This window comes from Dendrobates tinctorius, unplaced genomic scaffold, assembly GCF_039654945.1.
Source record: "Dendrobates tinctorius isolate UK_male_01 unplaced genomic scaffold, ASM3965494v1 ptg000155l, whole genome shotgun sequence".
NCBI classification, from domain to species: Eukaryota; Metazoa; Chordata; class Amphibia; order Anura; family Dendrobatidae; genus Dendrobates; species Dendrobates tinctorius.
The window spans coordinates 19,525,398-19,544,072 of record NW_027361822.1 but is presented as its reverse complement, the minus strand read 5'-3'; the positions used below and the strand labels follow the sequence as shown (position 1 = coordinate 19,544,072).

General features: G+C 45.0%; 1 protein-coding gene across 4 annotated transcripts; it reads left to right on the top strand.

Moving 5' to 3' along the window:
• The first annotated feature begins 347 nt into the window (after positions 1–347).
• LOC141051056 (uncharacterized) lies at positions 348–18,661 on the top strand. Of its 4 annotated transcripts, none has more exons than XM_073547884.1 (7): positions 348–496; positions 8,742–8,891; positions 9,021–9,200; positions 9,283–9,406; positions 9,490–9,587; positions 9,767–9,857; positions 16,510–18,661. In XM_073547884.1, exons 2-7 carry the CDS (start codon positions 8,796–8,798, stop codon positions 17,733–17,735), a joined length of 1,815 nt encoding a protein of 604 aa, XP_073403985.1. In that variant the 5' UTR covers positions 348–496; positions 8,742–8,795; the 3' UTR covers positions 17,736–18,661. The 4 variants fall into 4 exon arrangements, with proteins under 4 accessions (XP_073403985.1, XP_073403986.1, XP_073403987.1 ...); XM_073547885.1 differs by having other exon boundaries at positions 353–503; XM_073547886.1 differs by lacking the exon at positions 348–496 and adding an exon at positions 504–595.
• Positions 18,662–18,675: the final 14 nt, after the last annotated feature.

Sequence of the window (18,675 nt, the reverse complement as noted above, 5' to 3'; positions counted from 1 at the left end):
ACCTCATACACACACGGCTCCGCTCCGTACACCTTGTACACACACGGCTCCGCTCCGTACACCTCGTACACACGCGGCTCCGTTCCGTACACCTCGTACACACACGGCTCTGCTCCGTACACCTCATACACACACGGCTCCGCTCCGTACACCTCATACACACACGGCTCCGCTCCGTACACCTCATACACACATGGCTTCGCTCCGTACACCTCGTACACACGCGGCTCCGCTCTCTACACCTCGTACACACACGGCTCCGCTCCGTACACCTCGTACACACACGGCTCTGCTACATCCACCCTGTAAACCCCTCCTGACCCCACACAGAAACTTCCCCTCATCCAGCGCCATGACAACCAGCACAGCAGAGTCCTGCATACACTGAGGCCCCTGATCATGTGACCTCTGACTCCTCCCCTCCTGTGACCTCATCCAGGTCCTGTGCGCAGAGAGCAGCAGGTAGACTACTGTGGACTGTATGGTCTCCTTCCAGGTATGAGGTAATTTCCGCACACATGGTATGGGCATGTTAGTATAGCAGCAGAACGCCACTGCAGCATGTGACATGCCAGGTGAAGCTGCAGGGAGCCAGGTTAGTGTTCGTAAATGAATGATTGGGAGGGTTAATGCTTGTGTGGATCTGGAGATGGAGCCACAGTGAGTAGTTTGCAGGGGCACAACCTCAACAACACACTACAGGAGTAACAGCCACTAATCGGTCCGTGAGACGGTGACAAATCGCCAAAGAGTGTAGATCACAGGGAATTTACAGAATGTTCATGGGCAGACATACCGCATGTGCATCCGGTGCGGCAGCATCGGAGGTGGAGGGGGCCCCTGCATGGTGGCTAATAATGAGGGCAATCTGGCCTGTGTATCCGGGGGGCCCCTGGCCAGATTGCCCTCATATGCGGGAGGCAGGGAGAGATCCCTGCAGCTCTGCTGCCTACAAGAGAAAATAGCAGCGGAGTGGAGCTGCAACGATCTGTCCTGCTTCCTGCCCACACTTCCTATCACACAGACCGCAGCGCCGCTGGATGGCGTCATCATTCAGCAGCCGGATGTGCCAGAGAGAGGAAGGCAACGGTGATGCTGTGGCAGAGTCTGCGGAGAAGTGCTGCGTGTGCATGTGCAGCACTGCGGGGGAATGTGTAGAGATGTGAATGGTGCTGTGTGTGTCTGGAGGAGGAGGAGAGGGCAACGATGGGGCAAAGGCAATGTTATGGTGATGGAGAGGGCAATGATGAGGATGGTGGGGAGGAAGAAATGATGGTAGTGGTGGAATGGGCAAGGATGGGGATGATGGGGGAGGAGGAAATGATGGAGGTGGTGGGAGAGAGGACAATAATGAGATGGAGAGGAGGACAATGAGAGGTATGGGGGATTGGAATGGGAGGAAGGGGGACTTATTATGGACTTAGGAACAGGGGGAGGTGGAGGAAGACATTACTATCGCTTATGTCTAACACAGTCCCTTAATATATAGTGTACTCACTTATGTATAACACTGTCCTTTAGTATATAGTGTACTCACTAATTCTGTATAACACCATCCTTAGTTACATAGTTTCCTCTTTTATTATGTATAACATCGTCCTTTATTACATACCATCCTCTCTACTTATATATGGTGCTGTCCCTTATTATATAGCTTCCTCTGCTGTTATGTACAGTGCTGTCTCTTACATAGTGTATTCTTGTAAATTTTGTTATTCACGACCAGTCCTTCAGCGTCTCCATATGGAAAGAAGCTTTCCCATGCTCCATCAGCCATTGTTGCATTATACAGCTAACAAGACAGGACGGTATGCAATAAAAAACAGGGCTCTATATAATCCAATATGTAAGTGACAGTACTGCACATAACAAGAGAGGGCACTGTATAATAAGGGATGGCAATATACATAATAAAGGAGACCATGTAATAAATATATATATATACAGTACAGACCAAAAGTTTGGACACACGTTCTCATTCAAAGAGTTTTCTTTATTTTCATGACTATGAAAATTGTAGATTCATTCTGAAGGCATCAAAACTATGAATTAACACACGTGGAATTATATAATTAACAAAAAAGTGTGAAACAACTGAAAATGTGTCTTATATTCTAGGTTCTTCAAAATAGCCACCTTTTGCTTTGATTACTGCTTTGCACACTCTTGGCATTCCCTTGATGAGCTTCAAGAGGTGGTCACCGGAAATGGTCTTTCAATAGTCTTGAAGGAGTTCCCAGAGATGCTTAGCACTTGTTGGCCCTTTTGCCTTCACTCTGCGGTCCAGCTCACCCCAAACCATCTCGATTGGGTTCAGGTCTGGTGACTGTGGAGGCCAGCGAAATGGGACTTAATTGAGGAGAAGGCCTTGGAGACCAGTTCCGACCACAACTTGGGGTTTGCACCCTTCTTGGTGAGGGCTACCAAGGGTGCTACCAAAGTCGAGAAGTGGGGGATGAATTGGCGATAGTAATTTATGAACCCCATAAAGCACTGCACCGCTTTGAGAGAATGAGGTTCCTGCCAATCCATCACTGCCTGTAGCTTGGCAGGATCCATGGCCAATCCCCGGGCGGAGATGATATAGCCCAGGAAAGGCAAGGACTCCTGCTCAAACACACACTTCTCCAACTTGGCATAGAGGGAGTTTGCCCGCAGGCGATCGAAAACTTTGCAAACATCTCTCCGGTGGGAGTGAATATCTGGAGAGTAGATGAGAATATCATCCAGATAGACTACAACCGAGGTGGTAAGCATATCCCGGAAGATATCATTCACAAAGTCTTGGAAGACGGCCGGGGCATTATAGAGGCCGAAGGGTATCACCAGGTATTCGTAGTGCCCATCCCTGGTGTTAAATGCCGTGTTCCATTCGTCCCCATCACGGATGCGAATCAGGTTGCAGGCCCCCGCAGATCAAGTTTGGAAAACACCCTCACTCCCCGTAGCCTATCAAACAGCTCTGATATCAGGGGCAGGGGATACTTATTCTTAACGGTGATAGCATTAAGACCCCTTTAATCAATGCAAGGACGTAGTTCCCCACTCTTCTTCTGGACGAAGAAGAATCCCGCCCCCGCTGGTGACATTGACTTCCTAATGAATCCTCTTGCCAGATTCTCCCTGATGTATTGAGACATGGCCTCTGTCTCCGGGAGAGATAGGGGATAGACTCGACCCTGGGGAGGCACAGCACCAGGCAAGAGGTCAATAGGACAGTCATAGGGGCGATGCGGTGGAAGGGTCTCCGCCGCCTTTTTGGAGAACACGTCCGCATACTGTCGATAGTGTTTGGGGAGCGAGGAGAGATCTGCGGGAACCTCGGTGGAGGCAACCTGAACGCACTCCCTCAGACATCTACCCTCACATGATTTACTCCACCCAATAATCCTCCCTGAGGACCACTCTATATGGGGGGAGTGGTACCGCAACCAGGGGACCCCTAGAAGTACCTGGTCAATACCCTCGGGCATGATGAGGAGGGATATCGTCTTCTGATGAGATGGAGCCACTGAGAGTAACAAGGGGACGGTCTGGTGGGTTATCTGTGAGGGTAGAGTGGCGCCGTTCACCACTCTGATGGTGACTGGTGTAGACATCATAACCAGGGGTATAGCGTGCCGTTGAGTGAAGGCTGATGACATAAAATTGCCCTCTGCCCCGGAATCCACGCAGACCTCCACCGCCACAGTGGAAGAATCAACCTCAAGTGTCACCTTAAAGGACACCTTGGAGGAAAACGCCGCTGATGCTAGTGCGCCGCCTCCTACGGCCACTAGGCGCGAGCGTTCTCCCAGCTGCTGTGGGCATCGGTTGGCAAGGTGACCGGACTGCCGGCAAACATGACAGCTCACAGGAACTCGAGCGGAAGGGGGCCTGGATCCCTCACGGGAAGCCCCCTGATGCTCGGACGCCCGATCGGAAGATTCCAGAGGTTTAGCAAAGCTAGGTGCCAACCTAAACCTCTGTCTACACTGGGCCCACTCCAACCTTCGCTCGGCGAAGCGAAGAGCAATACGGGTGGAGACAGTGATAAGCTCCTCCAGTGTAGCGGGAATCTCCCTGGTGGCCAGAGCGTCCTTCACATGGCCAGCCAAACCTCTCCAGAATGCCGGAATGAGGACCTTATCTGGCCACTCTAACTCTGAGGCCAGCATCCGGAACTGGATGGCAAAGTGGCTGACCATGGACGAGCCCTGTGATAATGCCAGCAGCCGGAGTGCGGTGTCATGGGTGACTCGTGGTCCCAGGAAGACCTGCTTCAGAGTGTCCAAGAACCGCGAGACACTCTGCACCAAATGATCACCACGCTCCCACAGCGGTGTGGCCCACTCCAAAGCCCTGCCCGACAAGAGGGAAATAACAAATCCCACTTTAGCCCGCTCAGAGGGGAATCGTGTGGCCAGCAGCTCCAGCTGTATAGAGCACTGGCTTTTGAAACCCCTACAAGAAGCACTATCGCCCGAGAACTTCTCGGGCAGTGGGAGGCGGGACAAAGTCGGGGCAGGGATGGCTGTGGTCACACAGGAGACAGCCTCTGTGGCTGCCTAAACAGCGACAGCAGTAACATCCGCAGCTGAGGCTGAACGCTCGAGAGCCGCCAACCTGCCCTGCAGCTGCCAGATGTACTGCAGCAGTCGCTGTTCATCCGCCATTACTGTCCAGACCCTGGCGCTAGGATAATGTTAGGGCTGGCGGAACGGACCAAATTATAAAATAATAGTAGGTGCATTCGCAGCCCGGGATCCACCGTGCAGAGGTGGTACACTGCTGCAAAGTAATGGCGGAAGAATTAAGCGGTGTGAAACCAGTCACACGTGGGTTACGTCGCCCAATGTGAACAGGGGTGAACTCTGTTAATGCACAGAGCCGCGCAACCGCTGAACATAGATGCCGGAGCCTGTTAAGCTCACAGAGCCCGGCCAAAAGAAGGCACAGAACTCTACCCCTAGGACACGGGGTTAGAGTCCTTCTAGGCCCACTGAACGTGCGGCGTCGCTACCGCGAATACTGCTATAGACTCTGGCTGTGGAGCACGTGCACTGAGGCATGCCGAGTCCCTGGTGAGGACTGATGCCTGACTCAACCTCTGTCCTACCTACACCTATGCCTGGGCGCTAGCAGGCTAGGCTGCACAACACATGCGTACCAAGGGTAGGGGTTTCTTAATGAGTCATTCACCAGAGACATTCATGCGTGCATACATCACTCACTCCACATAGTCTGTAAATACAGTCCTATCCTAGCGGCCATGCAAACCTTTTGTAGCCTCGAGCATCTGGGACCTTCCTGGCTTCTCGGATGGGCCAATCCGAACAGGAGCAGGACCTGAGCACGTGACCTTCGATCTCCAATGGGAGATCACTCCACGGGCATGCTCAGTGGCCCGACATGAGGACTTAGTCCCTGGAGAATCTCTCTGCTGAGCAGCATGCATAGTCATAGTTGTACCAGAGGTGGCAGCAGCTAGCAAACCCACGGAGTTGGCCTGAGCAGAGCACCGGGACCGACGAATCTGCTGAGCAGGCTCCTCTGCGGCTGAAGAAGAATGGGAGACCACTGGATGCAAGGCTCTGGATTCCTGCTGTGCAGTGGCAGGAACCTGATGCCTAACACAGGCCTTAGGGAGAGAGAGGCAGCGCTGTATGGAGCAGTATCTGCAAGGGGCTGCAGCGCTAAGGGGCCGCTGAAACAATCCAGGGTGCCGCCGTGAAAGGCGGCACCCTGGATTGTTTCAGTGGCCTCTTAACGCTGCAGCCCCTTGCAGATACTGCTTCAGACAGCGCTGCCTCTGTCTCCCTAAGGCCTGCTTCATCCAGTTATATTGTATCCAGCCCCTTTGATAGACTTGAGCTCCAGTCATTACAAAATAAACAGCATTATAGGATTTAATTCCTGCCTTAGGATATCTTTTACCCTACTGTATCTCTTACAGTCTACTCTAAAAGAAACAAAAATACCTTTCTGATGAAGGTCCGTTGTTGGACCGAAAACGTTCATATGATATGAGTCTATTTTTATCTGGATGCCCAATAAAAAAAATTGCTTCTCCGATTTTGAGTGCCAAGTATTTTTGTATATGTTGGATGATAATCTCAGTGCAATGCTTGGTCTGGTCGTCTGCTCTCCCGACCTGAGCGTGACAGCTGCAAAGAAATACATTCTGGCACACTCAGGTCGTAAGAGCCGATGGCCAGTCCAAGCATTGGGTTACGATCCTCGTCAGAGTTTATACAGCCATCTGACTCTTCCCTAACACACACATTCTCTCTCTTTGACAGCAAGCAAGGTTCTGGATTCCCAGTGCGCATGTCGGGGTACCATAACCTAGAAATGAGTACCCACCTTTTACTAGGAAGTTGGGTCCTTTCAGAGGGAGGGAAGTGGGTATAAGAGACCTTCCTTCCCGTCACTGCGCCCTACATCACCACAACCTTGCAGCAGATCCTACGCTTGCGCAGTGACTCAGCTTTCTGGGCATGCACACTGAATCAGGATGTATGTCCAAGCTTCATATCCTATGTGCGCATACTCCAGAGCTGCTGAGCGTCAGTGTGGCGAGCGGGAAGACGGGGTCACATATCATGCATGCTCACAAACTGTCATGTGGTCAATGACTCACAGCGGCTCTAGAGCATGCGCCCATAATATATAAAGCTGGGACGTACAGCCAGATTAAGTGCGCATGCTCTGGTAAACTGAGAGTCATTGCGCAAGCGCTGGGTCTGATGGGAGATAGCAGTGATGGGAAAGAAGTATAATACCATGGGTGTAGAGAATTTCAAAAGGCATTTGAATAACTGTGACTGAAAAGCTAGAGATCCTCACCCCTATGACTGAAACTGAAGACATGTAGGGCAATCATCAAAGTGTAAAAAGTGATTTTTGCACTAAATACTGGGACGTTTACTTGAGATAAACAAGTTTGTGATGCACTGTGCATCACTTACAAGACATTGGGTGCAGTTTAATAGCAAAAAAGGATGTGACAAGTTATCGTTACGTTTAAGGTGGGCTCCCCCTGCTTGCCGCGGGCTCCGGCGGTGAGCCTGCATTTTTTTCCTGCACTTGTCAATTGATTCAAACAGCTGATATGTGCCCCTAACAGCCGTGGGTGGAATCGCGATCAACCCACGACTGTTAACATGTTAAATGCCGCTCTCAATCTCTGACCAGTGAACAATCCAGAAAACCTTTATTAGGACTTTGGGAAATATTCAATAGAGCATAGATATGAGTCTGTAATGTGGCTGCAAGCAAAGGAACAAATCCGGGGGTGCCACCCAGTTGTCACGGCTCGGTTTAGGGACTCTATCCGGTGATTGCTGCGTGGCAGGTTTCCCTCTCTGCTGAACCACAACGTGTTCAGTCTCTGTCCAATTTCTGATTCTTCCCTTGTCTTTGCTTTAATTTCCTTTGTTTGATGCTATTCAGGTGTCTCTCACTTCCTCATTTGGTTCTGTCCTATTACATCTCAGGAGGGATTATATTCACCATGCACATGCTTTCTTTACTGGTTACACTTCAAGGTTAATGGGTGTTTCCAGTTCCAGCTCCTTAACTAGAGAATATCTTATTTTAGTAATCTCAGTTGCTTTTCCGCAGTATGTTTGCGAGTTATCCTTCCCAGCACAATTTCCCTTCTTCCACACATGGGGCCACAAGTTTTTCGTTTATTTTTTTGTATGAGAAACCCCTCTACGGCCTTTTATGGAACCATGTCCTAGAAGGTGTTTTTAATTGTGCAGCTAGGAACTTTTCTAGTTTGTACAGGGAGCAGTTGGGTGTAGGTGTGTCATCTACCTTTTATTATTCCTTTCCTTCCTCCGTTATTTTGTGTAGGTGTGCAAACACATTCATAGCAATCCGACGCCAAGAAAAAAAGCAACACTTCAACAATGGTCCTTTTGAATAGCTCCTCTAATCCAGTAGGGTATCCAAAGTGGATGACAATAGTATGTGACACACAATCTCCATTCTCTAAATGTCCAAGTAGTGGCACCAGGTTCTGGCCCCAGCAGCAGATCCTTGCCCTTCCAAGACATAGCACCAACAATCAGAACCCAAAGATGTGTCTTTCCTTTTCTACCTTCTTTTCGGATCAGCCCCCCTGCAGAGAGGAACAAAGACACACATACCCCCCACAATATTTAGGATAAGGAACACCAGTGGAGGCCTAATTACATTTTGGTTCATGGTGGCCAACTGGATTGACACATTGTTACAGTATCCAATTAAAAATCCATTTAGATTTGGTTTTATACATTTTCTTTTACTATATAATCACCCTCCTTACAGTTTATGGGGACTTTCTGTACCCCAAAAGCTGATATCCCTTGGTTGATACCTATGTGCATTCCTATAAAATGCTTTGATAAATGGTGACTCTGGGAAACTTCCTGCCGTATTCCTCGTATTTTCCCACAGAGTTTTTTGTAGTAGTCTTATAAATCCTTCATATATTTTGTCACATCGTATTACATTACTGGTGAAAAATTCAAGAGCACAGATATTGCCTGTTGGTTTTCAGCTCTCACATAAGTGATGGTGAAGTGCAGCACTGGTTGTCTTATTCATTTGCCATACATGTTGGCAAGACCTCTTTGGCCAGTGATTATTTCTGGCATTCATGTTAAGGTGTTACATGATCTGTCCTTAAATAAAGAGGAGCTGCTTTATATCTCTTCCTCTACTTATCTCCAGAATGTTAATTTTTTATGACTTAACATTTTCTCATCCAGGTTTCTACAATATCGGATCCTCTCAGTGGAGAGCTTCTATAAAAGAGAATTTTCATGATTGACCTGTCAAGGATGGAGCGGGACAGGGACAAGATGGCGGAGAGGATATTACACCTCACCCTAGAGATCCTCTTACAGCTTACTGGAGAGGTGAGAGATTCTGATGACGTCACATTACATCATTCTTATCTATGGGAATAGTAGATGGACAGAACGGGAGAGGTGAGGACTCTGGAAATGTCTGTAGTGAGATTTATTAATGTGTCTCTCCATAACCAGGATTACACAGTAGTGAAGAAGACCTCTAGGGAGCGCTGTCAGGCCCCTGTGTCTGAGGGATGGGGAAGACCCCTGAGTCCAATCACGTGGCCTCCACCTCATCCCTTGATATATGAGGACATCAATGACCAGAAGATCCTAGAACTCACCTACAAGATGATTGAGCTGCTGACTGGAGAGGTGACACTGCTGGGAATGTTGGGACATTATACAGTAATGCAGTGAAGAATTGGGGGGATAACAGTATCATTGTATGTGTCAGGTTCCTATAAGGTGTCAGGATGTCACTGTCTATTTCTCCATGGAGGAGTGGGAGTATTTAGAAGGACACAAAGATCTGTACAAGGACGTCATGATGGAGGTTCCTCAGCCCCTCACATCACCAGGTAATAGACAGAACTAAATGCACATGGCCTATAATTATCTGTATGTAAAGATTGAATTCAGTCCCTGTATGTGTTTCCTCCAGTTATATCCAGTAAGAGGACAACACCAGAGAGATGTCCCCGTCCTCTTCCTCCACAGGACTGTAAAGAAGAAAATCCCAGTGTTCCTCAGGATCATCAGGTAGATGGAGAGAAGGTGTCATGAGATCTCCCCTATTATGTGTAGACGGTTGTGAAGATCTTGTGCTCAGTCTTGTTTTATCCACCAGTATTATATGTTTTATACTTGTGTAATGAGAACGGTGGAGATGTCAGGATTAGGGTCAATCATAGATGTGACTTTTACAATATTTGCTTCAGGGTGAAGATCTGACCCATATTAATACTTCAGAGACATATGTGAGGGGTGATGAGTGGTGTAAAGAGGAGATTCCTACAGATAACCGCCCAGGTGAGTAGTGACCACTAAATGCAGAGAAGATACAGAGTCTCCTCAGTCACTGGTTGGTACTACTATGTGTTAATTGTTGTGAGCTCTGTGGTCTTTTAGGTTTTTCAGCTTTCGATTCACCATTTCTGCCAAAATACTGTGAAAACGTATAACGAAAGATATTGTATTGTTTTATACAATAAAATATGGATATAAAAATACAGATGGAATATACCTGTAAAGAACAAGTAGTAGATTAGTCCACCTGAACTAGCCTTTTTTTCAATATTTTCTATGGTTATCAGGCTAAAAAAGCTGTATCAATGGCTGAAGCAAAAGTTTTTGTAAAATATAATATAACAAAATCCTTTAGATAGCATCACATAATGAGTTCAAGCTTAGGTCATATCAGAGGAATGATAATCATATAGCAATGCAGACTCCTAATAAGAAATTCAATACACCATGTCCTGGAGAATTAAAGTGGTTGTCTGGTCCAAATTGATAAGTCTGTAGTCACTCTGTGTTATTGCAGACTTATGAATCCCCCCAGCGCACGCACTGGGCTCTGTGGGGATTCGCCGGTTTCTGAGTCAGGACCAGAGGGTAAGCAGGAGTTATACACACTCCTGCCCAGTGGGTAAGGAGTGAGGCTGTCCCACTGGACGGCTGCGTCACTAGACGGGGTGTGGCCTCACTAAATACAAGTGTATGGAGCGAGGCCACGTCCACTAGAAGGCTTCTAACCGGGAGTATGGATAACACATACATGTCCTCCAGTCCTGGCTCAGAAACTGGCTAATCCCCGCAGCGTGCAATGTGTACACAGGGGGGATTCATAAGTTTACAGTCACGCAGAGTGACGACAGGCTTATTGATTTGTATCGGACAACCCCTTTTAACTGAAGGTTTCTCCATGAGAACCTCACATAATTGGTATAACAGCTATTATTGGAGTTTGGATCATATACAGTACAGCAGTTAGTAGTCCTTTTGCACAATATCTCATTTTATTTTTTTATTCTGGGGAACTCAAAACTGCAGACCTTTAGGAAGAAAAGCTCATAACTCGTTGCAAGATTTAGACCTCCGAGTGAAGACAACTGGCTTCAACAGACTCTGGACCCAAGTCTTAACGCACAACAGTTTCACATGTTGATCCTGTTTCGTGTCAGTAAGACTCTAGTCCCGAAAGCTATGTAGAGCTCAAAAATGTACATGCATTAAAGGGAATCTGTCACCCCAATTTTGGCCTATAAGATGCGGCAACCGCCATCAGGGGCTTATCTACAGCATTCTGTAATGCTGTAGATAAGCCCCCGATGTAACCTGAAAGATAAGAAAAACAAACTACATTATACTCACCGGGGGGCGGGTGCGGTGGGTGTCGCGGTCCGGTCCGGCGCCTCCCATCTTCATGCAATGACGTCCCCCTTCTTATCTCTGCAGCGGCTCCTGCGCAGGCATACTTTCTCTGCCCTGTTGAGGCAAGAGTAAAGTACTTCAGTGCGCATGTGTCCGGAAAGGTCAGAGAGATCCGGTGCCTTCGCACTGCAGTACTTTACTCTGTCCTCAACATGGCAGATATAGTACGCCTGCGCAGGAGCCGCGGCAGAAGTAAGAAGGAGGACACCATCTCTAGAAGATGGGAGGCGCCTGACCGGACTGCAACACCCATCGGACCAGACCAGATCCCCTGGTGAGTATAATCTAACTCGTTTTTCTTATCTTTCAGGTTACATCGGGGGCTTATCTACAGCATTACAGAATGCTGTAGATAAGCCCTGATGGTGGTGGCCGCATCTCATAGGGCAAAAAAATGGGGTGAAAGATTCCCTTTAATATTGCTAGTAAGCCTGTTACTGCTAAAAAAATTTTTAAAATAAAATAAGGTAATATCACTAGACTGTGTCGGACTGGGGTGCCAAGGGTCCATCAATAACATTGAGTTTGGAGGGGCATTTTTCAATTGCATACAAATATTACACTGCCCTCATTCACAAATTGATCTATATCTCTATATAATAATAACCTGGGTAGTTTGGTTAATGAATGATGAGATGCTGTTTTTTTCTGTAGAGAGTGAATCAAGTGAATTATGCCAAGTATTGCCCAACACACCCCTAACCCTAATCTTAACCCTAATTCCAACCCCAACCCTAATTTCAACTCCAACCCTAACCGAAAAATAAAAATAAATATATATTAGGGGCCCATCGGGGGATTCCCCTGTTACCCTGTGGGCAAGTCCAAACCTGTCACTCGGCCATATGATGTCCAAGAAATCTCAACTCTCAGAACCTCTATGCTTTTTTTTTTAATACATATTCATTGGTATTATGTGATATTTCAGCATTTCAAGATATCTATTCTGTTCTAAGCTGAATTATTATATAGCCTGTACTCATGTATTTGCCATGGTTTTAACCCCTTCCCGCTATTTGACACATTGTATGCGTCATGAAAGTCGGTGCCAATCCGACCTATGTTGCATATGCTGTGTCATGGGGAGATCGCCTTCCTGCGGGTCGGCTGACCGGGGTCAATGAAAGGTCACCCGACCCGTAGGTAGAGGGGGCTTTGTACTTCACCCCAAGGGGAGTGGCTTTGCCCCCCGTGGCTACGATCGCTCTGATTGGCTGTTTCACTTTCAACAACCAATCAGAGCAATTTTTAATATTTCACCAATGAAATTGGTGAAATATTACAATCCAGCCATGGCCGATGCTGCAACATCATCGGCCATGGCTGAAGACCGAGATCTGACCCCCCCACCACCACTGCCTGATGGGGGCGATCTGCCCCCGCCACTGACTGACGGCGGCGATCTGCCGCCGACGTCAGTATTTCCTCCCCCCTGCTCTCCGCTCCCCTCGCCTTCCGATCCCCCAGATACATCCTGAGTATCGCTGTCCCTCCCAGATCCTTCATGGGCTCCGCCATCTTCCAAAATGGTGGGCGCATGTGTCCGCCGAATCTGCCGGCCGGCAGATCCATTAGTTCCTTCCAGGTACATTTTGATCACTGTGAAAAACCCTATCACAGTGATCAAAATAAGAAAAAAAAGTAAATAAACCCCCCTTTATCACCCCCATAGGTAGGGAGATAAAATTAAGAAAATATATTTATTTTTATTTTTCGGTTACGGTTGGGATTGGAATTACAGTTGGGGTTGGAATTAGGGTTGGGGTTGGAATTAGGGTTAAGATTAGGGTTAGGGGTGTGTTGGGATTAGGGGTTTCCACTATTTAGGCACATCAGGGGGTCTCCAAACACAACCTGGTGCCACCATTGATTCCAACCAATTTTGCGTTCAAAAAGTAAAACGGTGCTCCCTCCCCTCCGAGCCCTGACATGTGCCCAAACAGTGGTTTACCCCCACATATGGGGTATCAGCATACTCAGGAAAAATTGCACAACAACTTTGGGGGTCTAATTTCTCCTGTTACCCTTGTGAAAAAAAATTGGGGGCTAAAAAATTATTTTTGTGGGAAAAAAAATGATTTTTTTATTAAACTTCTGTGAAGCACTTGGGGATTCAAAGTGCTCACCACACATCTAGATAAGCTCCTTGGGGGATCTAGTTTCCAAAATGGGGTCATTTGTGGGGGATTTCTACTGTTTAGGCACATCAGGGGCTCTGCAAACGTGACGCCCGCAGACCATTCCATCAAGTCGGCATTTCAAAACGTCACTACTTCCCTTCCGAGCCCCGACGTGTGCCCAAACAGTGGTCCCCCACCCACATATGGGGTACCGGCGTACTCAGGACAAACTGGACAACAACTTTTGGGGTCCAATTTCTCCTGTTACCCTTGTGAAAAACTAAAAATTGCGGGCTAAAAAATCATTTTTTGAGGAAAGAAAATTATTTTTATTTTCACGGCTCAGCATTATAAACTTCTGTGAAGCACTTGGGGGTTCAGAGTGCTCACCACACATCTAGATAAGTTCCTTGGGAGTCTAGTTTCCAAAATGTGGTCACTTGTGGGGGAGCTCCAATGTTTAGGCACACAGGGGCTCTCCATATGTGACATGGTGTCCGCTAACGATTGGAGGTAATTTTCCATTCAAAAAGTCAAATGGCGCTCCTTCCCTTTCCGAGTCCAGCCGTGCGCCCAAACAGTGGTTCCCCCACACATATGGGGTTTCAGCGTACTCAGGACAAATTGGACAACAACTTTTGGGGTCCACTTTTTCCTTTTACCCTTGGGAAGATAAAAAAAAATGTTGCTAAAAGATCATTTTTGTGACTAAAAAGTTGCAGTGCCTTACGAAAGTATTCGGCCCCCTGGAACTTTTCAACCTTTTCCCACATATCATACCTCAAACATAAAGATACCAAATGTAAATTTTTGGTGAAGAATCAACAACAAGTGGGACACAATTGTAAAGTTCAACGAAATTTATTGGTTATTTTAAATTTTTGCGGAAATTCAAAAACTGAAAAGGGGGGCGTGCAATATTATTCGGCCCCTTTACTTTCAGTGCAGCAAACTCACTCCAGAAGTTCATTGTGGATCTCTGAATGATCCAATGTTGCCCTAAATGACTAATGATGATAAATATAATCCACCTTTGTGTAATCAAGTCTCCGTATAAATGCACCTGCTCTGTGATAGTCTCAGGGTTCTGTTTGATGCACAGAGAGCATCATGAAGACCAAGGAACACAACAGGCAGGTCCGTGATACTGTTGTGGAGAAGTTTAGAGCCGGATTTGGATACAAAATGATTTCCAAAACTTTAAACATCCCAAGGAGCACTGTGCAAGCGATCATATTGAAATGGAGGGCGTATCATACCACTGCAAATCTACCAAGACCCGGCCGTCCCTCTAAACTTTCATCTCAAACAAGGAGAAGACTGATCAGAGATGCAGCCAAAAGGCCCATGATCACTCTGGATGAACTGCAGAGATCTACAGCTGAGGTGGGACAGTCTGTCCATAGGACAACAATCAGTCGTACACTGCACAAATCTGGCCTTTATGGAAGAGTGGCAAGAAGAAAGCCATTTCTCAAAGATATCCATAAAAAGTTTGCAACAAGCCAACTGGGAGACAAAACAAACATGTGGAAGAAGGTTCTCTGCTCAGATGATACCAAAATCAAACTTTTTGGCAACAATGCCAAATGATATGTTTGGCGTAAAGGCAACACAGCTCAACACCCTGATCACACCATCCCCATGGTAGTGGCAGCATCATGGTTTGGGCCTGCTTTTCTTCAGCAGGGACAGGGAAGATGGGTAAAATTGATGGGAAGATGGGTGGAGCCAAATACAGGACCAATCTTTAAGAAAACCTGTTGGAGTCTGCAAAAGACCTGAGACTGGGACAGAGATTTGACTTCCAACAAGACAATGATCCCAAACATAAAGCAAAATCTACAATGGAATGGTTCACAAATAAACGTATCCAGGTGTTAGAATGGCCAAGTCAAAGTCCAGACCTGAATCCAATCGAGAATCTGTGGAAAGAGCTGAAAACTGCTGTTCACAAACGTTCTCCATCAAACCTCACTGAGCTCGAGCTGTTTGCCAAGGAAGAATGGGCAAGTATTTCAGTCTCTCAATGTACAAAACTGATAGAGACATACCCCAAGCGACTTGCAGCTGTAATCGCAGCAAAAGGTGGCGCAACAAAGTATTAAGTTACAGGGGCCGAATAATATTGCACGCCCCACTTTTCAGTTTTTGAATTTCCACAAAAACTTAAAATAACCAATAAATTTCATTCAACTTCACAATTCTGTCCCGCTTGTTGTTGATTCTTCACCAAAAATTTACATTTGGTATCTGTATGTTTGAAGCATAATATGTGGGAAAAGGTTGAAAAGTTCCAGGGGGCCGAATACTTTTGCAAGGCACTGTAAATGTTTATTTTTTCCTTCCATGTTGCTTCTGCTGCTGTGAAACACCTGAAGGGTTAATAAACTTCTTGGATGTGGTTTTGATCAGCTTGAGGGGTGCAGTTTTTAGAATGGTGTCACTTTTGGGTATTTTCTGTCATATAGACCCCTCAAACTCACTTCAAATATGAGGTGGTCCCTAAAAAAATGGTTTTGTAAATTTTGTTATAAAAATGAGAGATCTGGTCAACTTTTAACCCTTATAACTTCCTAACAAAAAAAAATTGTTTCTAAAATTGTGCTGATGTAAAGTAGACGTGTGGGAAATGTTACTTATTAACTATTTTGTGTCACATAACTCTCTGGTTTAACAGAATAAAAATTCAAAATTTGAAAATTGCAATATTTTCGCCAAACTTCCAATTTTTTTTTCCACAAATAAACGCAAAAATGATCTACCTAAATTTACCACTAACATGAAGACCAATATGTTCCAGAGTTATTACCTCATAAAGAGACACTGGTCAGAATTGTAAAAAATGTCCTGGTCATTAAGGTCAAAATAGGCTTGGTCATGAAGGGGTTAAAGAACTGTAAAGTTGTGGTTCCATTCTTAATATAAAATTCATTAATAACACTATCTGACATTACCTAGTGTTCTACCATGAGACTTTGTTTCTCACATTTTTCTACCTTTTAATGAATTTAAATTTTGCTACCAGCACTGTAATCGGAATTGAAATGGTTATACGGAAGTATTATAAAATATTACGATATTATTAAGATTCTATTATACAGAAATATTTTTTTTTGTCTTTCTAGGTGACTGTATGAGAACCTCAAAGGAACTAGAGATATCTTCAGATTTTAAAGCAGATGTTTGTAGCATCACACAAAATATATATGAAGCGCCTAACAGTATCCCAGATACACTATCAGCTGTTCACAACTCAGCTCTATCATCTGATCTGTTTCAACATGTGCTATCTTCTGATTTATTACAGACTAAGATAATTAAAAATAACAAAACAGAGGTTGAACACCTTACTACACAAGAAATGATTCACAAAGAGAAGAAGCTATTCTCATGCTCAGAATGTGGAGCACGTTTTATCTATCAATCAAAACTTATTGAGCATGAAAGAAGTCACACAGGGGAGAAGCCGTTTTCATGCTTAGAATGTGGGAAATGTTTTATGCGAAAATCACATCTTGTCGTACATCAGAAACGTCACACAGAAGGGAAGCCATATCAATGTTTAGAGTGTGGGAAATGGTTTTCTCAAAAAGTAAATCTTGTTGACCATCAAAAAACTCACACAGGGGAGAAGCCATTTTCATGTTCAGAATGTGGTAAAGGGTTTATAAAGAAGACATATCTTATTATACATCAGAGAACACACACTGGGGAGAAGCCTTTCTTATGCACAGAATGTGGAAAGTGTTTTAATCAAAAATCACATCTTGCTACACATCTGAAAAGTCACACAGATGAGAAGCCATTTTCATGTCAAGAATGTGATAAAACATTTTCTCAAAAGGTGAGGCTTGAAGACCATCAAAAAACTCATGCAAAGGATAAGCCGTTTTCGTGTTTACAATGTGGGAAATGTTTTAAAAAGAAGCCATACCTTGTTTCACATCAGAAAATTCACACAGTGGAGAAGCCATTCTCATGTCCAGAGTGTGGCAAGTGTTTTAAGCACAAATCAGTTGTAGCTAAGCATCAGATAAGTCACACAGGAGAAAAGCCATTTTCATGTTTAGAATGTGGGAAATGTTTTTCTTGGAAAACAAGTCTTGTTGATCATCAAAAAACTCACACAGGAGAGAAGCCATTTTCATGTTTAGAATGTGGGAAATTTTTTACTTGGAAATCAAGTCTTGTGGATCATCAAAAAATTCACACAGGGGAGAAGCCATTTCCATGTTCAGAATGTGGGAAATACTTTACGCAAAAGTCCGGTCTTCTTAGACACCAGAGAACTCACCCAGGGAAAAGCCATTCTGATGCTCAGAATTTAGGAAATGTTTTAACCATTAAATGAGATCTTGTTAAGCATAATTTTAATGCTTAGAATGCAGAAACTTTCAAACAAGGGAGGCTCCATTTTCATTTACTGTTTGTGATAAATGTTTTCTAGCTAGCTAAAAAATTGTTACTAGAGAAAATTTGAGTCCTTAGTGGTTGATACCATCTTTTCATTTAGCCATTAAAAGGTAACAAATGGCAGCTTTTGAGACTACTTTGATCTCTTTCCAGTCTCAGTATAACACAATCTGAAGAGTCCCATATTTATACACAACAGAACACAGGAAAAATGCAGAAAATAAGACAAGTGACATGAAGCAGAACTATTAATGTGTGATGGGGAGAAAACAGTTGTGGCAGTAAATATTGGAACCGTTCACAGATAAAATTCTATAAAAATCTATATTTCCAGATCCTCCCCACTTCTGTGTTTTAGGGTGCTTCTAAATCTAAGAAGTATCATTGTCAGAAGCGCCCTGTCCTCTCCAACAGTTACAAGAAGCTTGCATGGATTTGTGTGTTTACTTCAATTAATGAATGTTCTCCTCAGAAATTTTGGGGAATCACAACCCTGGACCAGACCTCAGTCAGAGGACAATAAAACTTTCCCACTTCTTATCTATTTATTAACTGCTCCAATATTTACTGCCACAACTGTTTTCTTCTTGTCACACATTGACAGTTCTGTTTCATGTCACTTATTTGCTGCATTATTCCTCTTCCCTGTAGTGTATAATTATGGGACAATTCATATTTTGTATTACACTATGCCTGATGAAGAGACCTGAGTGGTCTCAGAAGCTGCTATTTGTTACCATCTCTTCAGTTAACCAGTAAAAGGTATCAACCACTGAGGACTCTCAAATTTTTATATTTACTGGCTAATATTGTATAAACATATAATTTTCCTGTTCCTATAGATAAATAATTTGACAATTTGAATGTGTGTTGAATTT